Raw genomic sequence first — 24420 nt, 5'->3', positions numbered from 1 at the left:
CTGCTTCAGCAGAGAAATGAGTGTTGCCACAAGAATCTACGCCTTCGGGATTTTTCTTCGGTTTTATTGCAAAACTGAACTTCCAAAGCAATGTAAACATATTTTTTGTTTGTTTGTGTACTTTGTGTGGGGCACAATAGCTCCCTGACTTCCTTCTCTGTGGGCTTCTTGATCTCATATACAACAACAATGGAAGGATGTGACTCAAAATGCGGGCTTGGATTTCCTGAAGACTCAGAGTGGAGAACAGAATGTGAGCACGACTACGTCTGCTCAAATGTCTGTCTCCTAACCTGCCTGTAATGGCTCCATATATTAATCATTTGGATTAATTTATGAAGTGACACCAGTTGCCCTCTCTGAATGAATCCATTGCAATTCACGACAGTGAAACTTTGTTCTGGTTCATGGGGCGCAGAACAAAACATGGCTAAACATAAATGTTTAGACTGACTTGTCACTTTCTGCATATCTGTAGTACTGTTTGCTAGCACCCTTATTACTAACCTTCTCCTCAAGGGATCCCAGAGTTTACCTCCCAGTAGGGTTGCCATGGTGGACGGTGTTACCGATTTTATTTGGTACTTCGAAATATTATACAGTGTAAAAGGGGGAAACATTATGAATGGAACTTCCAATATCAATACAATAGTCTAACTAATAGAACAGCCTTAAATAAAGAATAGTTGCCTAATGAAGAGTTTGCGACCCATGATAAATGAACCTAAATAAAGCATTGAAAGCCAGATGTTCTTTTCCAGCGTATCAAATTACACAGGCAGCAAAGTACGCGCACTGACAGAAGACCTTTAACTGCAGGTAGTGAATATAATGTGCATGGTGGGTTACTGTAAGACGTCTCGGATTCGGAATGACACAAGAAATGTTGTTAGACACACAGACCTGTCCTTGAAGAAACACACTTTATTATATTTTTATGAAAAGATGACAGAAAAGCCGTCTATGCGCTGTTAGTTCGGAGGAGCGCAGTCTCGTGGGACACGCGTATGTAAAGGGTTCTCACTCTTTGTTTTAGTCTTCTGAAATGTTTTTGCAAGAATAGTATCGTCTATGAGTGCTGCAAATGACCTCTCATCTCAGGAGGTGCTTCGAGTTCAGAGAGATGTTGCCCTTCACAACTGTTGAAAAGTCATCTTTTCAACACACATTTTAAATGCGCTTTATTTTTTTCTGTTTCATTTGAATTGTAAATAAAAAAGTTCAAAGTTTGAAATCAAGCTGCCTTGCGTTCTTATGTAGGCTATTGCTTAACGAAAATTACCCCATAGTACAACTTAGCATCCAACCAGTGGTAATACCAGTGTTGGTCGGTTTGAACGTGAACACCGCACTGGTGTGAAAATTATGATATCGTGGCAAGTCTACTTCCCAGTCCATGGGCACTTGTCATTTTGCACTTTCAAAAGAATGGGATCTTTTGATAGCTGTGGAATACAGCTTTCTTCAGGCAAAATAAAACCTGACAAGCCCCTACAATTGTCCAAATAGAGACGTTTCAAACTGTCAGCTTGCTTTCATCAAGATGATCGCATTTTTGACATTTCTTACCTTCCACGTTTGACTCTACATGTCCAGAAAAAGAGTGAAGGAGCAGGGAATTGTGGCCTTTTGGAAGATTGTCTTCCAAATAATACCTTTAAAGATTTTATGTCTGAATGGGGTGCCCTAGTTATGTACTGTACATGGTTGGACAATCCCATGTTGTTCAACAGGGTAGTAAAACTTCAAGACATTGTTTTATTTGATGCAAGGGAAATCAATCCTTTTAGGTAAGACTGAACCATTAAATTAAGTCATGACTAATGTTTTAGACATATTTCTTTCCTCTCACATCAGAAGATTTACGATAGACATTGCTTTGAGTTTAAGGCACAGCCCAAAACAGAGCTGTCCTCTCAATGCACACTCAGAGGACCATGAAGGAAGACAGAACTCTTTGTTTGGTCTTTCTTAACTGAAGCAAGCAGCCCAGAGTCTGCAGATTATTAGAGCCAGAATGGAGGCCACTCAGACGTGAAGTCGTCGGCAGAAAGCAGCTCATTATTGAAAGCCTCTTGTGTTAGTCATGATATTTTGCACCCACCATTAGCCAACTTCAGCAGTCCATCTGTCTTCTACTCGTCTAGACTTGATTGGAAGAACCAAGGGAAAAACTACTGTCCTGTCTGTTAGACATTTCTGTTTGTTCTGGGTGATTAATTGTGCCAGGAAATTATGGTGGAGGGTCTAGTTTCAGTGCCTTGGTTGAATAAATGTAATTTCTATTTTTCTAGTGTACCGTAGGGTCTGCCGTTTGGGTTAAAGGTCAGGCACTGCCATGACTCCCTGGGGCTGTAAACAAATGGCACTCAGTCATTTATCCTCACACGTGCAGATCCCAGAGGACTCAATTTACCAATCACATCCACGAGCATAAACCTTTAACTGGAAGCTGTGGATTTGAGGCACGAGTCCCTGGAGAACACAGCAGTTTCAAGCAAGTGTTTGAGACTGAGTAGGGGGAATGCACACCGAAATTAAATTGTACTTCGATCCAAAAGGTTCTGCTACACAGCAAAGCAGGAGTCTTGCCTAGCTGTGATTCCAATTTCCTGTATTTGCAGTGGCAGGTTTGGGAAGCTTTTACATAGACAGGAAGTGTCAGGGTGGGGCCTAGAAGCTTTAGACATTGTTTGCTTGGTGCTTGGGGTTTTAGGACCATCAAAGGAAACTTTTAATTCTGTGGTTGGGTGCATATGCTCACAGTGCTGTTATCAGTAAACACCTTCAAAGCAGTGTTTTTCCTGTTAATATATAATGTGCAGATGCAAATATATCTTTGCATGCTGACTACGCCAGACAACTGCATTGAGTGTTATTATGTGTTTGGAGAATTTTGTACGAGGAAGAGATTCTTGTTGCTAATGCCTGGCCCCCAAACACACAGTCAGATGTTCATCTTGTCCCCATGTTTACGACTATTACCTCCAATACACTTAATGACTTGCATACTTTCATGAAATAAACTGCTACTGTGAGGATGCCTGCGGTGATAACAGGTTCTATTTTTGCTTATGAGGCATTTAGCAGCTGTAAAATGTTATTTATTGCAGGAGGTGTGTGAATACACACCCACATTTGGATGACATCTATTGGTCACACAGACCTCTTGACAATTAGGGATGTGCATATTTACTCGAGTACACGGAAGTGACAGCAATGATTGATCATGAAAATGATGAAAAATAATGATCATGCCCAGGGGTTAAATTTGGCCGGTACGGTCCGGAACGGTGTTCCGAACTTCTGGCACTTTCGATTCCAAACAGAAAAAAACAATCCAGTTTGACAATCCATTCCATATGTTGTATTCCCAATGCGGTTTTTGTTTGATCCATTTGACACATTCCGTCTCTATTTCGCGAGCGTAGGCTATTCGTTCAAAAATATTTCAAGTTCATTATGCTTCGCTCTAGTCAGTTGCGGACGCTGGTAGAGGCGGCATATTCGAGAGCAGCACGAGACCGTGTGCCCCCGCATCAAGAAGCACACTCCGCTTCTGTATCGTGCCGTGGTCCGATCCCTGTTTCATAGAAATCATGTTATATGGAATCAGCTGTTCACACTTTTCTTAGATGCACTGATATGCAGTTGTGATTTTGCTTAGTTTTGTTAAAACGCTGAATACACATAGGGGTTTTGAATCTGGAATCACTTGCATCCAAAGCGACATCAACATTGATCAAAATATCATACCACTGAGATCAAAAGACCACTCGACCAACGCACTGTAAAAGGTTTCACTGTTATTTGTATATTTATGTGTGTACTCCATGTTTGATGATATTGTTGATTTTTATTTATTTATTTATTTATTTTTTTTTAGATGTTTTCTAGCAAATATACAGTGGGATTCACTAGTGAAAGTGCTTTTCACCACAGTGAAGAATTTATAACTCTTTTATAATTTAATGCAAATGTTTTTATTACAAATTTTATTATCAGAATAACAATTTGAGAAAAGGTAGTTGTGTAGAAGACATTTGATTCCCCTGTTAAGAACAATGTGCATTTAGGATACTTTTAAATTGTGACATCATTTGATATACATTTAGCATGTTCTATAAGATGACCACCAACCTATAAGGCAAGAAGGTAACTTGTCCAAACTGTCATCTGATTTTTATTAAATGTATAAAATAAATTTCATATCATTCTTAAGTTTTTTGTCATCTAATGTAAAAAACTTCTTCAATGAATTACATACCGGCCTATTAATAAATCTACATTTAACCCCTGATCATGCCTGATGTGACTTTTCACTAAATTTGAAATTCAGTGACAACTGTACACAAATGTGGCAAAAAGGGGCCTTATTTCTAGATGTTTTGATATTGACATTGTAATTTTCAGCGGTACCTTGATTGTCAACAGAGATGTCTCATAGCTACCAAACTGATAAACGATGCTGCAATGCTAGCGTTTGTTCAGTAGGTTTACGATTATCAAAAAAGTTACATTTGCCATGTTTTGACACCTGTCTCTTTCAAACGTTTGCTAAACAAGTTTTATTATCATGTAATGTAAGACTCATTAATGGATATTATTTAATGAAATTGAATGTTTATCATTGACTCTGTAAATCTCCCTGGGTGCTGACATGTTTGCATGACGTCACACACCTACATCTTGGCGAAATCAAAGTCAAAGATGTCTGCATGAGTTTCCTAGTTGGAAGTCCTACATAAAGTGCCTTACCATTGCACTTTTCCTAATAGAAAGTTGGAAATTCTACTCTCCAAGTAGAACAGAATGCAGCATTAATCATCACAGCAATAAGTTCCAACACACCGCAGTGTGACTTTCTGTCCGGGGCAGAGTCAGTGCTCAACACTGTGGAGAAGTGCACACACACCAGATGAGTTCTTCCTTTCAAACAGCTAGATGGAGCACAGCTGAATAGAAAAAAACGTAGGGTTTAAAAAAACTATTTTCAACTTAGCACGGTGTATTAAAAATGCAATGTTATGGCATCTCTAGTCAAGCCAACCGTGGTTTGCAAATACACGATTCAGCTAGCCACTACGAAACTGTGGTGAGCGCTTAAGATTATTATGGTATAACCTGTAAGATGAGCAGAGAAACGCGCTTTCGGCATTCTTTCATTATAAAAAATATGATGCATACAATTTTTACTTTGCCATTCTTTTGTACTTCCTGTAACAGATTACATTATAACAGCCTATAATGATGAATAGGCGAGACACTGGAACAATAAGAGAAAATGCAGCTGCCAAAGATGTATGCTTGACATACAGGTATACAGTTGAAGTCAGAAGTTTACATGCACCTTAGCCAAAAACATTTTAACTCAGTTTTTCACAATTCCTGACATTTAATCATAGAAAACATTCCCTGTCTTATGTCAGTTAGGATCACAATTTTAAGAATGTGAAATGTCAGAATAATAGTAGAGAAAATTATTTATTTCAGCTTTTATTTCATCACATTCCCAGTGGGTCAGAAGTTTACATACAATTTGTTAGTATTTGGTAGCATTGCCTTTAAATAGTTTAACTTGGGTCAAATGTTTTGGGTAGCCTTCCACAAGCTTCTCACAATAAGTTCAGGGCTCCAGACTTAAAAAATGACTAAGGAGCTATTGGCTCCTAAACTGGAACATTAAGGAGCCAAATGGCTGTTTTTAATCGCCAAATCATAAAATTGCTCGATTTAGATTGCTGTTCAGAACAAGATAGGAAGCATTAATCTGAGGTTTAATAAACAGTATACAGTACATAGTTGAGAAGATAAGTTTGCATTCCCTTTTGTCTCATAAATGTTCACACCCCTTTCATAATTTATACAAATATAAGAGAGAAAAGATTTTTTTATTGAATACTGCTCTTCACAATCTCCATTACAGATATTTACATAAAGTATAGTATGCATATAGTAGTTTGTTTTCTTTTTGAGCATCAGTGTATCATTTTCACCTTGTGTAATAGTTGTGAACAAGTCCCTCAATTGTCCTAAGTGTCAAAAGCTTGATCTCATATATATATATATATATATATATATATACACAGTATATAAATTGTTTGACAATATTGCCTTAGTCTTTTACTGTTACCAGATGGCCCCAGACACAGAGACTACAAGAGTGCAAATTGAATGAAATCCCAGATTTGGTTGAAAACCAAATGTTGGTTTGTCACATGGTTTGAAGCTAGTTTATCTTGTTCAACAAAACAAACATCTGAACAAATAGGACTGAAACTAGAAATGTACCTTTATTTGTTCATAAAAAAACAATGTAAAAATCTAAATTTTTGAGGTCCCAGAAATACAGTATTATTAAGAATAAGGAACACATGTGGCTCTTCAGTGATCCCCCAAATTTAGAGTCCCAGAGACACAATTCATTAACTTCTACCCCTAAACCTAACCTTAACCTTACCTTACAAAAAATAACCTTGGTTTACTACTTCAACCTTGGTTTCACCAAGGTATTTTTTGTAAATTTACAGTAACCACAAAATTAACCATGGTTATTATATTACCACCATATTACTGTACTAACAACACCATTGTTAATTGCATTAAAACTATGATTTCTGCCAAAGATCATGGTTACTACAATATTAGTAATACAGTGATGCAATGTACACACAAGAGATGCAGAGCCGCTGGAACGAATGCGAACGACAGACCCCGCTTCCGGATCAAACCCTTCTCTGTACTCCTCAACATTCACTGTGACCAAATCACTGTGATAAAATCAACATTTATATTCATTTTTACCCATTATTTTAAGTAGTATTAAAGGAAATATTAAGAGTGGAAACAGGAAATCGAATGGGAAAAGGAGTGGGACAAAAGTTGGATTCAGTCCGCGGTCGCTAGGACAACACTACACAATCACACACCGTCTCTACAGCCTATGCCACTGCAGCGACATCTCCTGATTAGTTTGTCGCACTCGCATACTCCACCAGACTATTGGGGTGCAAATAGCTGGCTTGTGTGGCGGATGCTATTTACACCGGAGTGCAAATAGACACTCCGTTTAATATTGTGACCTTCAACGTAATTTATGCTTTTCTTTCAACTGTTAATAAAATGTCAAGAACAAAATTTTGAGCCAGGGACCTCTGGTTGAGTTGACACGAAATAACCATTCTGAAGTTTACAGGCAAGCAACAAAGCCTTCTTTTTTGAAAGAATTGAGCCTGAAACCAAGTAAAACTGACTTAAGTCCTCTAGCAAGCAGTAATTAACTGTTTTCTGTGCTGCATTCACCTCAGCTCTCCTTGTTTTTATAACAGTAGCAACTAGTTCTCTTGTTAACACCCATCTGGTTTTTATCAGTGGCTTTTATAGGCCTTACTCCTATGTCATGTTCTGCACTCCACATATGGTGAGGTTTTTCAGCTCTGATCAAAGCAGGTTTAATGCAGGTTTTCTTGAGGACGCTGCAGGTCGGCTGTGGGACTCTGGGGGAGAGAACTCCTCAGAACTCAACCTCAGGGCTTCTCGTGTGTCTCACCACAGGTTCGCTCTTTAATGTGGAGAGACTGGTTTTTGAATGGTTGTTACTCATCACAGCGTAATATGTACTTTCAAAGTCTAACCAGGGAGCTTTTGGGCTTTGCCAGGCGACAAGTATTCCCCTCAGGACTCAAGACAAGTTTAGACCTAAAAAAAAGATAGCAAGCTGTACAACATTGAGAATAAAAACATTGGCATGTCTTTGGCCCTTTTTGTTTGTCAATAATAGGGAGCCAGTGTTCAGTGTGTTGCATGGCTTGAGGCCTCTGTGTTTAGTGAAAGAGGATACACCGAATGAAAGACAGTGGTGTGTGCAAGAAGTTGTGGACTTGTCATTGTGGGGAATGGATGGTGTCTTTTCATGTTGCAAATATATAATTAACACTAGTGTTTATCACTATGTATTCAAATCATTTATAGAAATTAGAGCATTCTTGGTTATATTATTTGTAGTTATAAATATTTCTTCATGAATTGATTGTCACCCTTATTAAGAGATTTTTGTGCCAGAAAAACACTGCTGATAATAAATGTAATGCATATTAATTACAGAATATATTATTTTATCTGAGATATCTAAAGAGAAAGTGTACTCTCAGCCTCTAGTTTGTTAGCTACTTTTTTGTTACAATAGCTAACTACTTCAAAACTTTTATTTGTATTACCACTGGCCCTTTGGAAATTAACCCCTTATTTGTTGTGTTTACCCCCTATGAGGGAGGGGCCAATATCCAACATACACAAAAAAGTTTCTTGTTCTATACTAAGGCAGAGCACAGTGCGGCAGGTCTTTTTACTTCCTCTGCACCATGACTGTTTTTTAAAAAAAGATTTATGACATCTGATTTGCATGTGCTCATGTTTTTGCTACTTTCTTACCTGTTCTCTGCATTCTCTCGGTACTTATTACAGTAAACTGGTTTTGTAGCATTGTGATGCCATTTTGCATAGTATCAGTGTTTCATTTGAATTTGCCTTCTCGTGATTTCCATGCATCCTATGCTCTGTATTAATAAGTCATGCAATTTGCATTTGGTTTCTCCACCCTTGGTTTAATGCTGCAGATCTTTCTTTGGAAGTTTGTGGTTTGTCTTGTTTTCAGACTGTGAAAAAAATATTTTCATTGTTAAAATTCTGATCCTCAGGAAGAGTGCTGGATTCCGTCTCTTTGTAACTGGCATGACCTCAGTCATGTTAGCTTATATTGCTCATCTGTGCATGTTAATTCATATTTTTATTATTTTTATAGTTAAGTCATGAATATGTCAACTGAGAGTTCATGTTAAGGGTGTATTTGAATTGAAGGGTTTGTGTATGCCAGTGTAATGTGAGTGGGTGATGGAGGTCTGTGGCTAATGTTGGCTTGATTAATGTAGGCAGAAATAAAAGACGTTGCTGTGCTTCCCAGGCGGATTCTGTTACTGGGTGTCTGATTCCCCAATCCATTACTTCCCTTCAGCTTTCCTTTGCTTTTCCACTTTAATATAGATGACATAAAGACATAACGTGCTTATGAGTAGTGGTCGACCAATATATCGCCGATATTCTGAATTTAATTATCGGCATCAGCTGATAAATTTTCCCTTTGGCCGATTTGTTTCTTGAGGGCGCTGAGAATCGCCTGATTGCATGTGAAGCGACTGAGACATGTGAATGACCAGTGACGGTTCGTTTTGTTGTTACGTGCCATCGTGTTACTACAATAATAGACTGGTGTGCAACACGGTGTCATTTAATTAGTCCTCGTATCAGAGCCGCGGCAGACACGTTTGAGCTCATAATGTAAAAGTGACTGCCTGTTTCATTTTTCCCTCTCTCTTCTCAACAGTTCCTGTAACTTATAACTATTAGTCTTGTCTAATGATGAAAAGGAAAATATCAATAAAACTAATATACTGTACCATCTGCAATTATGCACATATCTCATTTCATTAATTTCATTTATTTATGAAGTACTTTTCAGCTACACTTGTAGACCAAAGCACTGAACAATCAGCATAAAATAACATAACAGAATAAAACATAAAACAAAATACACTTAAACACCACTTAAAAACACAACATACCAGACCCCACTATTTAAAAGCCAAAGAAAATGGGGCCTGGGTAGCTCAGCGAGTATTGACGCTGACTACCACCCCTGGAGTCGCAAGTTCGAATGCAGGGCGTGCTGAGTGACTCCATCCAGGTCTAAGCAACCAAATTGGCCCAGTTGCTAGGTAGGGTAGAGTCACATGGGGTAAAATCCTTATGATCGCGATTAGTGGTTATCGCTCTCAATGGGGCACATGGTAAGTTGTGCATCGATCACGGAGTGTAGCATGAGCCTCCACATGCTGGGAGTCTCCGCGGTGTCATGCACAACGAGCCACGTGATAAGATGCGCAGATTAACGGTCTCAGAAGTGGAGGCAACTGAGACTTGTCCTCCGCCACCCGGATTGAGGTAACCACGTTACCACAAGGACCTATAAATAAAATAAAATAAATAAATAACAGGCATATGATCATACAAAGTTATTAATGATGTCAATCGGGATCGGGAGCCCTAAAGATAAAACCAGATCCAGAATATGACCTTGCTCATGGGTGGGGCCCGTAACAAACTGAGTGAAATTAAAAGAATCCACCACATCTAAAAAATCAGAAACCAAGGGCTTAGTTGGACAACACACATGAATATTAAAATCATCAAGAATTAAAATATTATCACACATAGGAACAATGTATGATAAAAAGTCCTGTATAAAATCCTTGTTGTATTTAGGTGGTCTATATACCACCACACACAAAACAGATCTCCATGCATCATACATCATTACTTGTGCTTCAAAGCTCTGATAACTCACAGTCAGAAGTAAACGTCATTTAAATTGATGTTTAGAAACACAGGCAAGCGTTCCCTGTCCCAAAGTTCTAGGCATGCTAAAGAAGGAACATCCAGATGGACAAAGTTCAATAAAGGGGCCGACTCGACTCCCCGACATTTAGCCAAGTTTCAGAGATAAACAAGAAATCCATTTCATGGAATGCAAAAAAGTCATTTAAAATAAACGTTTTGTTTAAAAGCGATCTAGCATTAACAAATGCCATTTTTACTGTAGCGGAATTCCCAGAGACCATGGAAAATCCATCCAGGATGTCGGCTGGTTTGAGATAGCTTATAATGTTCAGATTTACACCTCTCATAGCCTTTTGCCATCCAACCACAATCCGCGATGTCAGTATCCACGGAACCGGGAAGACCGGCCGAAAACAAAAGTGTCTCTGGCTCCATACCCTTGTAACGCCAGCCTTGGCAGCGTTATCCTGCACAGTCAAATCAAACAGGTGTCTTTTCGATTTCAATGAATCTCTAGCTCTCACGGCGACTCCAGCTCGCCTGCCACGCTTCCTCCGACGTTTACTTTGGCGGTATCCACAATCTGAGGAGTCAGACCATAGTTCCGCAGACATAGGCGAGATGAAACGCGGATGAATAAAACATTTTCCGCTACGGGTAAGATCCGCCACAACTGAACGAATGTGAATGAACATTACATTTATATAGCGCTTTTCTGACACTACACTCAAAGCGCTTTACACAGTGAACAGGGGGTTCTCCTCAACCACCACCAGTGTGCAGCATCCACCTGGATGATGCGATGGCAGCCATAGTGCGCCAGTATGCTCACCACACACCAGCTATTGGTGGAGAGGAGAGAGTAGAGTTATAGAGCCAATTAGTGGATGCGGATTATTAGGAGGCCATGGTTGAGATGGGCCAATGGGGGAAATTTAGCCAGGACACCGGGGTTACACCCCTACACTTTACGAAAAGTGCTCTAGTATTTTTAATGACCACAGAGAGAGTCAGGACCTCAGTTTAACGTCTCATCCGTAGGATGGTGCCTTTTTACAGTATATGGTCCCCTTCACTATACTGGGGCATTAAGACCCACACAGACCACAGGGTGAGCACCCCCTTCTGGCCTCCCTAATACGTCTTCTAGCAGCAACCTTAGTTTTCCCCAGGAGGTCTCCCATCCAAGTACTGACCAGGCTCAAACCTGCTTGGCTTCAGTGGGCAACCGGTCTTGAGCTACAGGTTGATATGGCTGCTGACATATGATAGTAGTAAAGTTTGGCGATCATAACCCCATTGAGAATGGCTAGTGCGAGTGAGGACACACAAAACCAAAACCAAAAGAAATAAAACGGACAACACAGAGAGGGAACAACGGCCAGCCAACAAGTTACACAGCGCCATCTTTACCCCGTCAGTTTAAACAAATCTCATTTATACAGATGTAATAAACCAACCTCACACAACTTCAGCAGATCCAGCATCCTGTGGAACGCTCATAAATCTTCCTCTGAAGCACGTATTCTAACAGTCTCTTAACAGTTCCCTGTAACTTTTCTAATGATAAAAGGCAAATATCAAAAAAACTTCTATTATATACCGTCTGCAAATATGCAGATATCAAGTTTAAAAAGATGTAATTCATGAACCTCACAGAAATCCAGCGGTTTCTTCCCATCGAGCGTTCATCTTATATCTTCCTCTGAAGCACGTATTCCATCAGCCAGAATCAAAAACTTCAGGATCAGGATAAAAAATTCCTCTTCACAAATCATGATGGTCAGCCCATGACAATCCAAGCAGGCGATCCAGGCCGTTTAAACTGTCAGGAAATTGCTGCTCGCGCTGGATCCGCACGAGCGTGTGAGTGCAACTTCCAAGTAAATGAGCTTCACATGTGCTGTGAGTAAATGTCTTATTCACTATGCACTGTATCTACAATTGGTTTGGTTCAGTATTTTTTTTATAAAATGTGATCGCTAACGTGGACATGCCATCCATGGTTGCTGGACTACTGTGTTTACTGTTATTTGCTCCTTCCTAATACATTAACAATTTCTTCATGTGCAAATAAATTACTAAAATTTGATGACTAAACAGAAATCAGAAGAAACCGCTATCTACCATTTAAAATACAATATTATTTTCTTAGTTTCTTTTTTACAAAGTTAAAGTTTAGTGTGAAATTGAGTACATATAGTGCTAAATAAGAGTTTATTCATTTTTACCAATTTTATGTTTGTTAATTACTATATTAAATTGTGTGATATATCGGCATTGTATCAGCCTATCAGCCACCCTGCTCTCTGGATATCGGCATCTGCCATTAAAAAATCAGTCGATTACTACTTATGAGCAAAATGGTACACATGCAATCAATGCACGGTGATAACTAAACCCCTCTATGATGAGGTAAGGCTACTTGCCACAAAGATGAACTTTTCCCCCTTGTTGAGTCGTGTTTGTATGCTTTTTGTATATGCATGTGGATATGCCATTCAAGCAACTGTGAGCCGGTGAGCTTAGCCTGTATGGTGTGAGTTTAGAAGACTTGGGTGGTTTGGGATTCAGTAAATGGTCTGTTATGACCATATGCATTTAAAGTATCATTGAAGCATGGCATTGACTTCAGTGGAGGTCCACTCCTGGAATTTAGAAGTAAATACTGTACTGTTGAAAGAGTTTATATCAGTCTACTGTGACAGTATCCCACATTTCTGTGTTTGTAATTTTCATTTTTATTTAAAAAACAGAGACGAACACCTAAGTTTGGGTTGTTAAAACTAGTTGGCAATCGTTGTTAAAACCATCCTTTGTTTAAAGTAATAGTTTACCCAAAAATAAATTCCATTTGTTAACATTAGTTAATGCACTTGGTATCCTGAAGAAACAATTAACAATATATTTTTTACAGCATTTATTAATCTTTGTTTATTTTAGTTATGAATTATTAATTGACCATTGTTAGTTCATGTAAGTTCAAAGTGCATTAATGTTAACAAATACAACTTTTATTTTAAAAAATGCATTAGTATATGTTGAAATTAACATTAACTAATATTAATACATTCTTAATAAGTATTGTTCATTGTTAGTTCATGTTAACTTATGTTGTTAACTAATGTTAACAAAGGGAATCTTCTTGTAAAGTGTTGCCATAAATTATATTCTCTTCTGAAGCCAATGGCTTTGTCTGAAGAACAGACTGAAATTTAAGTAGTTTTAATAAAAATCTCCACTGTAGCTCTACATTCGAATGCACACATGCACATATTAAAAAATGGCACGTCAAGATGCATCGCACCAGATTTGTCATCAGTGACATCAAACATAATCGGTTCCCAGTTGCCTTGTTACTGATTGCATCATGTTTGAATGTTTTGAATTAAACACATGAACAAATTAGGTTGATTTGTTTTGTTGTTAAACTACCCTTTTAATTAGTAAAACCTTGGCATTTAGCTCAGCGTGCTGGTTTTGCTATTCTAGTCCTCTGTTTAGGCAGATTTTTTGTGTAGGTTTTTGTCAGACTTTATGATGCTAGTTGGGCAGGTGAGTCAGTCTGATCACTTTTTTGTTCATGAAACACATGGGGGGAGCTGCAATAGCTGGGAACTTGCTACAGATCTCCAATTTTCATAGTTACGTTTAGCATGAGCCTCGTTCAGTTGAACCACTGGCAACAGCTGGAGGATTTGGGGTGCTTGCTTGAATACCAAAAAAAAAAAAAAATAAAAGTGTTACAAGGAAAGTTGAAACCGCAGCCCTTAAAAAGGAAACCCCTCTAAAGCTGAGCTCCAGAAGACCATGTCACTGGCACTCAGTGAGCATAAATCTTTGAACAGACCATTTACCTTGCCTAGTTATAGAGCATTATGTGTTCAAAATATGATTTTGAGTTTTGAAGCTTGTGTAGTCTCTATGCAAGGACAAAGCAGGAAATGCTTCCATCTGTGTTTCAATGAATGCACTGTCTTATAATTAACTTATAGGTTTAATTTTGAAAGATGTTTCTATAGCATGCAATGGTGTTCTCAATAACTGCACAGTCTAACGGCAGATGGTCTATGTCAGATGATGACCTCTGACTTGGGATTGGGTGAAGTATTCAGAGTGGATGCCAAGAGGGTTAAACATAGGTGGTTTGAACAAAACAAGCACAAATCTGGTATGATTTTGTGAATTAGCTTACTTGTGTGGATATTTTCACTGCCGGCTCGAGATTTATAGAGCCTATCACGAATGAATGCTTGTTTTTTTTTTTTTTTTTTTGTCCTTGTACAGTACATTGAAATCCAGTGATTTGTCCTCATATCAAATGTGAATTTCCCATAGGAAAAAGTCTGTAAATTACATTAGATGTTTTTCAGAATGCTAATGAACTGTTTTTATATTGTCTTTTAGGGTGCCGGCCAGGACAAACTCGGCATTTACATCAAGTCTGTTGTCAAAGGAGGTGCAGCAGACATGGTAAGTATAGTTTGAAGAAAGAATGTTACTGTCTAAAATGTTTTTTTCTTTTTTTTTAGGCAAAGACAGATGCTGTGACCTCATGTCTCCAGAATTCATGTATCTAATTGTGTCTCGTTTTGAATATTTCTCGTAAGGATGGGCGTCTGGCTGCTGGAGACCAATTACTCAGTGTGGATGGACGAAGTCTGGTTGGCCTCTCACAGGAGAGGTAATTTTGAGGCAACCTTCAATAATGACTTCTCTAGAATGGGATTCTAAATGATTTGAAATGGACTTAAAGGTAAAGCATTCAATATCCGGCGACATGGAAGAAGTCAAACATCTCGGTTAAATAAACATGAGGATTTTATACCAAGACAATTTCATTACACTTGTATGTGTAAGGACTGTCTTGATGCACTCAATTATGTGGAAAAAGATCAAAAAATATCCATTACAGTGACTTTTCTTGGCCGTTAGAGGTTTTTCCATGCAAGTATTACCAAATCCATTCCCCAGGATCTAACTTCAAAGGGATGTTATTTTTAGTTCAACACGTACAGCTAATAAGCTGTGCTGTTATATACTTTACAAAGCACCTTTGTGTTTTGAATGTCAAAAGGGTTTAAAATATGCTTAGAGAATTGTTCCATGCAGCGTGGGTTAAGCTTTGAGATGCGGTAGAATTGGTGAAACTATTAAATATGCGGATTTGAGATAAATAAGAAGCAAATGGCTCAATACACTTTTACGACTGTAAATGGGCAAAACTTGAGTTGCCATTAGGATTTGTTCCAGCGTTGGTCTCTTTGGTTGCTTTTAGATGTTTCTTTATAGCAAATGTTGACTTGATCATTTCAAAACAGGTTGTATGTGGATATGATGATACAGCATGAGTTTTTCATGAGTCAAACGACTGTGAGCTCAGCCTGTGTGGGTGAATATTGGAAGACTTGGGTGGCGATCACCCAGTAAATGGTCTGTTATGACCGTGTTCTTGGAATGACATTTAAAGTATAATTGAGAGCATGTCACGGAGGTCCAATACTGGAATTTAGAATACTGTACTGTTGAAAGAGATTATATCAGTCTACTTTTACAGTATCCCAGATTTCTGTGTTTGTAATTTTCATTTTTATTTCAAAAACAGAGATAAACAGTAAGAACACCTATTTGTGGGGGAATACGGTGGGATTAGTCTCTTTAAATGAATCTATGATGTACTGTTCAGTTGTGTAACATGTCAGTATCAATTCCTGTACTTTGCAAGTAATGCTTTGAACATGAAATTCATTCATTGTTATCTGCAGCAGTGGATCTGAACTGATATTGCTTCAGGACTAAAAATAGCCTTTATAATACAAAGATTAAATTGATCAATAATACCATGAACTGCTTTGTACAGCCAATAATTCACAGCACAAAACACATTGTGGTCGGCACAAACCATGTATATCCATGTTGCTATTGGACCTGTAGACCTTATTCACACTAGCGCCATCTATGATTTTTAATGGAAATGACAACGAAGCTGTGAGGGATAGACTTACCATCTCTTCAATGGCATGAACGGTATAAAGCCCCTAGATCACATCTTGTCTGGAGTTTTTTTGTATACCGAATGTTCTTGGGCAGGTATTTTATAACATTTTTGTCCGCGGAATGATCCAAAAACACATTAAACTGCAGTACAGCCCACTGAAGAGACTGTAAGTATATCCCTCACAGCCTCATTGTCATTCCCATTAAAAATCAAAGATGGCGCTAGCGTGAATAAGGTCTATATTTAATTTAGTGTGGGTCATATTTTCTTTCACCTAGTTTTAAAACTACTAGCATAGTTTTGTTAATGATTTTTGAAGATGGGGGCATGTCACTTAACACGTCTAGGTTGGCATCTACCTAATTTGACTAGCTCTACTAAATGACAGATGAATTGATTGGACTCGTAACGTGTGACGGCAAAAACAAAAAGCTAAAGGAAGTGTTTTCTCCTCTTTTAAGAAGTTGATAAGCCTAATTATTTTGCTGCCCTAATTGTGCACAATTAAATGTTTAGTTGCATTTTATTATTTGCTTTTAATAATGTTTTTCCCTGCTGTCTGCAGCCCTATTAGAGCAGACCCTGCTACCAACCTGCTAAGAACCCCTAGTCTACGGTATCATGTATGGCTGTCATTTACTCATAAGATGTCTTCTGTATTGTAGGGCGGCGGAATTGATGACACGAACCGGCTCGGTCGTTACGCTCGAGGTGGCCAAACAGGGAGCCATTTACCACGGGCTGGCCACACTCCTGAATCAGCCATCCCCCATGATGTCCCGCGGTAATCACACTGCCCAACTGTGGCACAAATATTTATTTAAAGCTCTAACAAGCTTGCATGTGGGAGCCATAGCATTCTGCTGAAAAATATCAGCAGCTACCACTCAGCATGTTGGTGTGACTAAATCCTAAAAGAGAGATGGTAATATGGTGGATCTGGCGCCCGGAGCATTCCCAGTCACACTACAAACAGTTCGGGAATTGAATGAAATCGTAAGGCTTTCGACACGTCTTGAGAGTATTTCTTCTGCTTTTGATTTGGTGCCGTTTCACTCATAACAACCCTCCATTATAGATTAGAGATCAGAGTCAGGTATGAAGAGATGTTCAGTCATGACATCAATTTGTAAGTCAAACCAGAAGGCTTATTTGCCATGGATTCCAAAGGAATTTCCAATGGATTGAGTAAAACATCACTTGATGAGATTTGCAAGTTTTGTTATACAACATATCTCAAACGTGGATTTCTAAGCCAATTGTGTGTCTTTAAAACATAAGTTGCTAAATAAGGACCAAGCACATAAACTAACATTCTGATGGTAGTTGTAGACCTTATTTAGGAACTTGGAATGCAAGTTTGCATTCATATTGATGAACAAAATGTGAAATTCTCTTCAGATAATTCAAAACACAGACCTAAATTTATTCATAAATCAGAAACCGCTATACTAAAAACCCATTGGAGATTAATTCTCTTCAGAATTTTAGAACTACAAACTGAACAGCTTTATAGGGCATTTCCAGTCCTGTGTTCTGTCACATTTAAGTCGCTCTCTTGTCTCCTCAGCGTCAGACCGTGGACGTGGGGACAAGGGGAAAGCCAGACCAAAGAGCGAGGGCTTTGAGCTCTACAACAACTCTGTGCAGAACGGCTCACCTGAGAGTCCTCAAGGCACATGGGACGCCTACCCAGAACCAAAGAAGGAGGACAGGTTACTGAAGAACCGTGCAGACCACCGGTCCAGCCCAAATGTGGCTAGTAAGTTTTTTCACTTCAGTGACTTGCATCTTGCAGCGGAGGAGATTTGTGAATCATTCATGAATCGTGAATGTCTTTGCGTGATTTTTGCATTGCATGTTGTTTGCATTTGTTTGCCTTATCACATTTAATTAAACTGCAAACTTAGAACTCTGGTAAAATATAGTTTTATTTGCCCTGGCTCTATAGATTGAGCAGTGGCGCAGTGCTGCCATTGAATAGAGGTGCAGGCAACACGGGAAGCTTGTAACATTTTGCAGTGTGACTCATTTTAAAGCTGTTGATTTATATTTATGTATACCTCTTTCCCCATAGACCAGGCACCGATTCCAGGAGGGAAACCTGTTTACCCGGGAGCACCAGGAAAGATCACTTCGGTCTCAACGGGTAACCTCTGCCCTGACGTGAGTAGTCACAATTATCAGCACTAAGATGAATGTCGCACATGTGTGCTAAAGCTGCTTTTGACCAGTTAAGTACTCTTCCTTTGAGTACCAAATTCACTTGGAAGTTACTTTGAAACTGTAGCTTGCCAAGCTACGAGGTTATAAAAATAGATAAACTACAGTCAAGCAAAGCTATTTAGGGGTCAACATTTTTTAATTACTATAAACTTGTATAATATACATATGTGATTTAAAATCAAAGAGGATCTCAATTTGATTGAAAGTAATTTGAATGCTGCAAATGACACTAAATGCTCCAAATCAAGCAATTTGTTTTTGATTTGTTCAATCAAAATAAAATAAAAACATTTACTTTAAAGACAATATGTAAAATGCCAGGCAGGACTTTTGACAGATGAATCAAATGACTCTGTGAATTTTAGTTCATTGAACTTAACATACTGATTCACTAAAGTGAATCCATCTGGGTTAATCCATCTCAAGTGGTCCAACATAGGTTGCTTGACCATTTTTAATTTTCCAATTTTTTTTTTTTTTTGGAGTGATGACTATGTATTGGTATTGCAAAACCACCAGTTGTTTTTTATTTTTATTTTACTTGGTTTAACCACAGTGGCCAACTTTGTGTCATGGCGCACAACAAATTTTGGTTATAGATGTTTACAGAAACCTCACTATCTCAGCTCAGGATGGTCCTAGCTCCTTGGAACAAAAACGGATCTCTAGAGCACATTACAAGGTACATGTACATTTACAAACATTTAGCACATTATTGTTCCTTAGACTTAGAACTTAAGTCCTAATGTAATAATCAAGATTGCTGAAATGTCCACTTTTAGGGTAAATTTATAATGGGAAGGTTCGAGTCTCAGTCCTAAATTCTATATAGGGGGTACCTAGGTAAGTATATTGTGCATGCAGAACATTTCATTTTGAGACTTTTATTTTTTTTATGGGGTCGAGAAAGTGCAATTTTTTAACATTTCCCTCACTTTCGGGTTGATTATCTCTGGTGGGGGACCAGATAGGAACCTGAAATTTTCAGAGAAATAAGTCCTTTATAGTAGCATTCTGCTGTAAAAAAAAAAATTGAGTTTGAGATTCCACTGGTTACATTGCTAGGGCTAGTAGAAATCTGGGGAAAGGCCTACTTAATTCATGTGTTTTGAGAAGCGAACAGATGTAATATAAAATGAACAGTATTTTACATTAATTGTGTTTATGATTGACATACCACAATTTCAAGCTTCATGTTTGATAGAATCTGTGAGATTTCCTCTCTCAGTCTCTCTGAAATGTTGTGGGAGTGTCCAGTGGCAGTAGTCAACTTGGCAGAACATTGTTCATGGGAACCCACACTTTGTCCTCAATAGATATCTTGAATGATGTTCTTTGTCCAGGTATGCGGAAGAATTTTACAAAAACATCACAGTTTTCCTTGCTGATGTCCTCAACCAAGCCTAACCACCACTGGTCATCACAGACACAAGTGACACAGTCATTATTCCGTAGGATCAGGGGGACAGATTTCATCACTGCATTTTCTTCAAAATGTAAAGAAGCACCTGATAGTACTCTGTGATACTGCCTCAAAACAGTGACATTTTCTTGTACCCGGAATTCTTTCACACTTATCAAACCTGTCCTTGAGTTTCAGTTACCTCGCTTTTGACGTAGATGTATGTAACAACCTTAATCTTGCCGTTGCAAAAAGGAACATATCTTCAGGGGTGAGGATTTGACTCTCTGTTGTCCTCTGCAAACTGACTTTTGTTGTTTCCCACTTAGTTGTACCTCTAACCCCGTCAGACGCATTTTTGCCAATGAATACTGTTCATTTTTATTATTTGTAATGCTTATATTACATCTGTTCATTTCTCAAAATGCATGAATAAAGTAGGACTTTCCTAGATTTCTACTAGCCCTAGCTCAGTAATTTTACAGCAGAATGCTACTATAGAGGACTTAAATCTGTGAAAATTTCAGGTTCTTATCTGGTCCCCCACCAGAGATAATCAATCCTAAAATGAGGGAAATTGCACTTTCCCACTCCCATAAAAGAAAAATAAGAGAAGTCTCAAACATGAAATGTTCTGCATGCAAACTATACTTACCTAGGTACCCCCTAAAAAACATTTAGACTCGAACCCTTCCCATTATAAATTGCCCCTAAAAGTGGACATTTCAGCAATCTTGATTATTACATTAGGACTTAAGTTCTAAGTCTAAGGAACAAGAATGTGCTAAATGTTTGTAAATGTACATGTACCTTGTAATGTGCTCTATAGATCAGTTTTTGTTTCAAGGAGCTGGGACCTTCCTGAGCTGAGAGGTTTCCGTAAACATCTGTGTAACCAAAATTATACAAAGATGGCCGTAGTGGTTAAACCAAGTAAATTTAAAATAAAAAACTGGTGGTTTTGCAATACCAATACATAGAGGTATTCACTCCCAAAAAAATTTAGGAATATTAAAAATGGTCAAGCAACCAACTTTACAATTATTGGACCACTTCAGATGGACTGACACTTCTGCTATTTGTTGGAAAAAGGCTCTTTACTACAAAAGCTACACTGTTTTGAAAACAGCTAATACTACAGTCACACTACTGAAATATGTAGTTTGTAACATCACAACACAGCTGGGCAGATCTTATCCAGAAATTCTTTTTGCTGATATGTGTGGCACTTTTACAGTAGATGTGCTGAAAATCTGTTTTGTCCTCTTGTAATGCCTCTTATGGTTTAAATCAAATCATCGGAAACCTTTAAATCCGAACACCCACCTGTCCTGTTCTGTTTTTGTCTCTGAAACTACAGTATTTGTTGGAGTCTAATGGAAACCTGATTTGTGACTGTTTGTTGTGTTTTTCTTGTAAATAATCCTACTGAAGTCTGCAACCATCATCCCTGATTAGCTGAAATGTCCCTTTGTTTTACATTCCTCTGTGATTTATGCACATACACGCTAACTATCACACTTTTACCCTCAACAAACACTAGTTTCCATAACCACGGTCTGGACAGTAATAAAACAATAACAACACACTAACTTAAGTAAAAGGACAATCAAGAAACTGAATTTAGACTGTCACAGCTCATTACCCTATTTGTCCAACAGGAGGAGCCATCTCCACCCCATCCAGAGGCATATCCAATTCCCACTCAGACATACCCAAGAGAATATTTCACTTTTCCAGCCTCTAAATCTCAGGACAGGATGGGCCCTGGCCAGCCTTGGCAAAATAACGAACCGGAGCCTCTACCCCCTATGGATAACCACACTAATAACAACATGTCTATGCAGGTTAGCCTTCAGTTATGCATACTAGTGTGGCACAGAATCCTGGTGCCATGGTATTATCACAGTACCCAATTAAAAAAAATAGTAATACCACAAAATATGGTAGTTACGTGGATTCCATGTTAATGCGGTAGCTTCTGTAATGTTCTCCGGTAAAAGTTTGAATACCTTTTTTTTTTTTTTTTTTTTTAATCAGTTATACCAGTAATAAAATTATAAACAATACCATATAAAGAAGGCATATTTAAATGTGTGGTTTTTCCGTGATTTGGCTAAATGACTAATTAGTATTCCATTTAGTATAGCGCCTCATTATTTACATTTTTATTTTTTGATTATGCACAGAATACCTACCACACTTTCCCCATGCTCAAAGAAACAACATATTCAAAGTGTCTTTATGATACTAATTTGTATCATAACAAATTTAACTGGTATAGTTTTCGTATCTTACGATTAAAATGTTTAGCTTGTTTATCTTGTTGTAATTTGTGTGTGCATTGCTCAAATATAAGAAATTAATCTCACTGCTCTATCATTGTGCCTTGCCAGCGGGTTGCGCGCTCTCAGGAGGACCTGTGTGATGTGCCCGGTGGTTACCCAGGTGACCATCTGTGCCAGGAAGATCTGATGCACCTGCAGCAGCATCAGCTTGAGGCTGAGTACCAGCGAGGAGGTGGAGGCGAGCACTGGAACCACCAGGTGTCCTCCTCGGTGGAATCCAGCACCTCCAGCCAAGAGCACCTCAACTTTTCCTCCTCCTCTGCCACCAGGAACCAGGACAACCACAAGAGCGGTCCTGGACGCTGGAAGACCCCAATAGCCCCCCACTCCGGCCCCGTGGGTGTCTCCCAACCCTCCCGCTCTGATCTACCCCCACCCCCTCCTCCTCCGCCAGCACACTACGACTATGAGGCTGACCTGCCCCTTCCGCCCCCACCTTCTGTCTCGCAACAACAGGCAGCAGCTGCCGCAGCCAGTGCCGACCGCAAGAAACGCGAAGAGCAACAACGTTGGTATGAGAAGGAGAAAGCTCGGCTTGAAGAAGAGCGAGAGAGGAAAAGAAGAGACCAGGAGAGGAAGTTGGTGCAGATTCGGAACCCACCCGGCACCGTTATGCACAACAACCAACACGGCCCCCTACCGCCCGCCACTCAACACCAACAGATGCCCCATCCACAGCCTCCAGTCCAGGTTCCCCAACCCTATCTGCCCCCAGTCCAGCCACCCCAACCACAGCTACCACAACCAGCCCGACCCGACAAACTCTCCAGCCTTCCTCGCCAGCCCCCGCAGTCCCAGGACACAGTAATCCGTGACCTCCTACCACAGCAACAACCACGCACAATCGAGAGACGTGACCTGCAGTACATCACCATCAGTAAAGAGGAACTTTCCGCCAGTGATAGCCTCTCCCCGGACCCCTGGAAGAGGGACGCCCGTGAGAAACTGGAGAAGCAACAGCAGCTTCACATTGTTGATCTGCTGGACAAGGAGATACAAGATTTGCAGGCCAAGCCTGAGCGCACACCGGAGGACAATGACCGACTGCGCAAACTCATGCTGGAGTGGCAGTTCCAGAAGAGACTACAGGAGTCCAAGCAGAACGAGGAGGACGAGGAAGAGGAGGATGATGAAGATGTAGACACCACGCTAATCATGCAGAGACTGGAGGCGGAGAAGAGAGCACGGGTGAGCAAATGCAGGAAGTGTGATTCAAATTATTGTTAGGACTAAACGATTAGTACAGCTGATACTACTGTGTTGGTATGAACCCAAGCAAGAAACTGTTAAAGTCAACATGAAATCTTAATGCAAATTCCTAGTTTTATTGTGAAATGGTTCATTAGTGCAAATAATTCCAAAGAAAAAAATATTTGTCTTTGCCACCCTACATTTTGTTTGGTAAATTTTTCCAGTTTGACTCAAATACCACAAATCACACAAGTAAAATTGGTTGCAATTGATTGCCATTTCATGTTGATTTTACATACCAGAGGCAGTTTGTACAAATGCTTTTGTAATATAATTTTTTCTCCATGCTAGTACAGCCATCTGAGGACTATTTTCGTTTTTTGAATGCATTTGAAAAGAAAAAGCTTTAGTATAAAGATTACAAACAGATTATTCTTTAAAACAACTTTAGCACATGTATGTTGTCATAGCTTTGCAGATTGAAACTTAAGTTAGTTGTACGCCTCTACAGTACTTTTTGGAAGTCGAGTGCAGGCCTGTTTGTTTGTTCATAGACATTTGCATTGCATTTGAATCCACAGCAGGAAAAATTGTTGATGCAATTGTAGATTTCTCAGCTAACAGCCAACCTGGAATTCCCTGTGTGATGCTTTGGTTTTCCGCTGTTTTACTGAATGTTTTGCCATGTGCACCACCTGCAACATGCCTATGTCATTGCTTTTCCATGCTGCTCTGCTGATAAACGCTGCGCTGGTGTAGGGGAGGAGCAGGGCTTTCCGATGCTAAGCACTGGACACGACTCTAGTGCTTGCACCAGCATCAACCTGCCCAGTCCAGACCAGTACATCTCTCCTGATCTCATC

At 39.2% G+C, this 24420-nt stretch overlaps 1 protein-coding gene across 16 annotated transcripts in view; it reads left to right on the top strand.

The window, feature by feature from the left end:
- LOC127415974 (afadin-like) overlaps positions 1-24420 on the top strand; it is a 180254-nt gene that overhangs the window by 133378 nt on the left and 22456 nt on the right. For all 16 annotated transcript variants that reach the window (XM_051655052.1, XM_051655044.1, XM_051655051.1 and 13 more), the window contains 7 exons: positions 14800-14865; positions 15003-15076; positions 17056-17174; positions 17961-18152; positions 18468-18556; positions 21680-21865; positions 22415-23554. In XM_051655052.1, coding sequence (XP_051511012.1) covers positions 14800-14865; positions 15003-15076; positions 17056-17174; positions 17961-18152; positions 18468-18556; positions 21680-21865; positions 22415-23554 — 1866 coding nt within the window. The remainder of the gene's footprint in view (positions 1-14799; positions 14866-15002; positions 15077-17055; positions 17175-17960; positions 18153-18467; positions 18557-21679; positions 21866-22414; positions 23555-24420) is intronic.

Source organism: Myxocyprinus asiaticus, chromosome 25 (assembly GCF_019703515.2).
Source record: "Myxocyprinus asiaticus isolate MX2 ecotype Aquarium Trade chromosome 25, UBuf_Myxa_2, whole genome shotgun sequence".
Classification (NCBI taxonomy): domain Eukaryota; kingdom Metazoa; phylum Chordata; class Actinopteri; order Cypriniformes; family Catostomidae; genus Myxocyprinus; species Myxocyprinus asiaticus.
The sequence above is the reverse complement of the archived record's forward strand: the minus strand, read 5'-3'. Positions and strand labels throughout refer to the sequence as shown.